The 3,035-nt window shown below is 37.9% G+C and overlaps 1 protein-coding gene across 1 annotated transcript; it reads left to right on the plus strand.

The window, feature by feature from the left end:
- Nucleotides 1–307: 307 nt before the first annotated feature.
- LOC310891586 (adhesion G-protein coupled receptor V1-like) lies at nt 308–2,854 on the plus strand. The gene is made up of 2 exons (XM_083853843.1): nt 308–1,148; nt 2,574–2,854. The coding sequence occupies exons 1-2, from the start codon at nt 323–325 to the stop codon at nt 2,816–2,818; spliced, it is 1,071 nt and encodes a 356-aa protein (XP_083709969.1). The 5' UTR covers nt 308–322; the 3' UTR covers nt 2,819–2,854.
- Nucleotides 2,855–3,035: the final 181 nt, after the last annotated feature.

Genomic DNA, 3,035 nt, shown 5'->3' on the forward strand with positions numbered 1-3,035 from the left:
GGCTTTTTCTTCCTTGCAAGTAAGGAGAGCTGCCAAGTCCTGAAGAAGACTAAGTTAACTCCTAGAACCAAATGTTTACAAATATGCATTCTTAACAGACTACTACCTAAGCTATAAATAATCAAACTTGCTATCCACAAAAAAATAAGATAACTCAGTTATTCTGGTACTAGTTTCAAAGGGAATGCATTTTGATGTGTTATTTGGAATTTTTCAGCAATTCAGAAAGGGTCAGTTGATTTTGTTCACTTCTATTATTAACCCAGAAACATGTAGAATATTAGACATCCTTTGTCAACTAACAGAACTTTATTTTATTATAATGTCTTTTAGTGAGGGAAGATTTGGTCAGCTGCAGATTTTCTACAGCACTTCTGAGACTGACGTTGTAGCTCTTGCTGTGGAGCAAGGTCAGGATATCCTGGCCTACTACGAGCCTCCTGTACAAGGAATTCCTGACAAACCATCCAAGACCAGAGTGAATGTGTCAGCAGCAAGTGACCCTGTGTATTCCTGTGCAGCTCAGTGCCTAAAAGAACAAGCATGTTCAGCCTTTACATTTTCCAGTGCCTCAGGGATTCCTCTCTGCCTTTGGCTGACGTCAGATATCAGCCCATTAACTAACAACACTTCAGGGTTCCGGACCTACAAGAAAAACGTTACCAGTGCATTCGCCCTCTTCAGCACACAAGCCATCGCTGGCAGTGATTATGAACCTGTTACAAGACAGTGGGCCATAATGCAGGAAGGGGAAGAGTTTGCAAATCTAACAGTTACCATACTGCCTGACAGCCTGCCAGAACTGGATGAGAGATTCACTATAACCCTTTTGAAAGCAGAACTGATGAACGTCTCAGCCAGCTCAAAAAACCAACCAACCATAGGACAGCCAAATACCTCCACAGTTATCATAATGATGAATGGAGACGCATTTGGAGTGTTTAAGATCTACAGTGTAAGTCCCAATGCAACAGAGAAAGGTCTGTATGTTGAAGTAGAGGAACGTCCTCAGACCAACGTGCAGCTAATGATACACAGAACAGAAGGCAGCCTGGGACAAGTGACAGTGGAATGGCGTGTCATTGGTGGGACTGCTACTCCAAACTTGGATTTTATAGGTGTCGGTGAGACTCTGGTGTTTGCTGAAGGTGAGACAAGCTCTCGTTTTGGCTTCTGTTTTGTAAAACTAAGAAAAAGAAAAAAGAACGTGACAAGTACACGATACTGTGGATGTTTTGACAACTGATATCTTCTTCTTAGGCTAAATTTTCCTGAATGCTAAGGATACACGTGCAAAAGAGTATGGTTGTTCATTAGCATGTAGCATTATCTTGCAGAACACACACAGTGGTAGCAAAGCACAATGAAATATCTAAGCACAATAAATACCTAAGGGTTTTTATTAAAGAAATATTGCAGTATAAATATTGCACTATAAAGATTTCCTTTACCACATAAGTAAGGATTAATAAAGTCGAAGATAGTTGTTACAGCAAGGATAATGGAAATGAGAATCAGGCCTAAGTGGTCTTTTGTTAGCCCTCGGTCACTACAGTACTAATTTTTCATGACATCTCTTTAAATTCTGAGATCATATTGTAACATAACAAAACATATTTAAACGTAACATAACAGAACATATTTAAAAGAATTGCAAACAGGACAAACAAGTCCCTCTCAGACATTACTTAAGTACCATGCAGCATGCTGTATTTTATGCTGTATTTTATTTTTTCAAAGTCTGAGTTAATCGAACTGATATTTTGAAAGCAATTTCCAGGTGCGTAGTAAAGATTCTAGTGTGCTAGCTTGATAAATCATCTGAATAGTAAGGCATGGCTGCTGGCAATGATTGTGAGGCTGACATGTAATTACATTACCCGTTATAAGTTTAGTAAAAACTGATTTTGAAGTATTTTGAAAGACAATCTAGCAGGAAATACATATGTATTCTGTAAATTGATATTCTAATGATCATAAAACACAGCTGGGTTATGCACACGCACTGAACAACAGGATTGTGTTGTAAATTTTAATGGATATATAGCGACTAGAGATTAACGGTGTTTGCTGCTTACATTATTATTCTTTGATAGTCCCAAAGGCAAGGAACTAACAAAATGTCATCCCATTTCAATGCATTCCCTGGCTCAGTAAATGTACTCATATTGAATGTACACCCTTGTGTAAATGGTTCATCGGAGAGCTTAGCACCTGGCAATTTATTTTTTTTTCAAGAATGATATTCCCCTTTTCTAAGTTAAATTTTAAAGTCATAGAATTTGTAATGAAAATAAAGAATTCTAGGCACTCCGAAATAATTCCTATATAATTAATTTCTACATAGTATATTTAATGATGTGATCGTTTTATTGGCTTAATGTGACTGATCAATAGTAATTAGATAAAATTTCATAATGACATTCACTGACTTCCAGAAAGGTAAATAAGTTTGTTTCATGCAATTTTAATATATTTTATGTATTTAATTATTTTCAAAATGAGATGATTGAGTCTTTTTACAAGGTGGTTTCCAAGTGGACACACGGTTGTATACGTTCTTCTCCTTGTAGGTGAAACAAAGAAGATGGTCACGCTGCCCATTATAGATGATCCAGAGCCAGAGGATGATGAAAGTATTGAAATCAGCCTGGTCCATACTGAAGGAGGGAGTCGAATTTTGCCCAGTTTTGACACTGTCACAGTGATTATTCTGGCAAGTGACAATGTGGCAGGAATTATAAGCTTCCATACAGCCTCAAGATCTGTTATTGGTTGTGAAGGTGTGTTCTTTGTGTTGACCACGCTCAAATTTTAATGCCAGTTTCCATCTTTGTGCTTTCAGTTGATAATGACTCACAATGATTGTGTTTCACTGTTCAGAGAACACCAGCAAGAAGTGAATATCCACATACCTGACATGTACTTTGAACTCTTGCAAGCATTCATAGAATCACAGAATGCTTAAGGTTGGAAGGGGCCTCTGGAGGTCATCTGGTCCTTTCCCCCTCAAGCAGGGCCACCTAGAGCAGGTT

This window comes from Anser anser, assembly GCF_964211835.1.
Source record: "Anser anser genome assembly, contig: HAP1_SCAFFOLD_360, whole genome shotgun sequence".
In the NCBI taxonomy this organism is placed as follows: Eukaryota; Metazoa; Chordata; class Aves; order Anseriformes; family Anatidae; genus Anser; species Anser anser.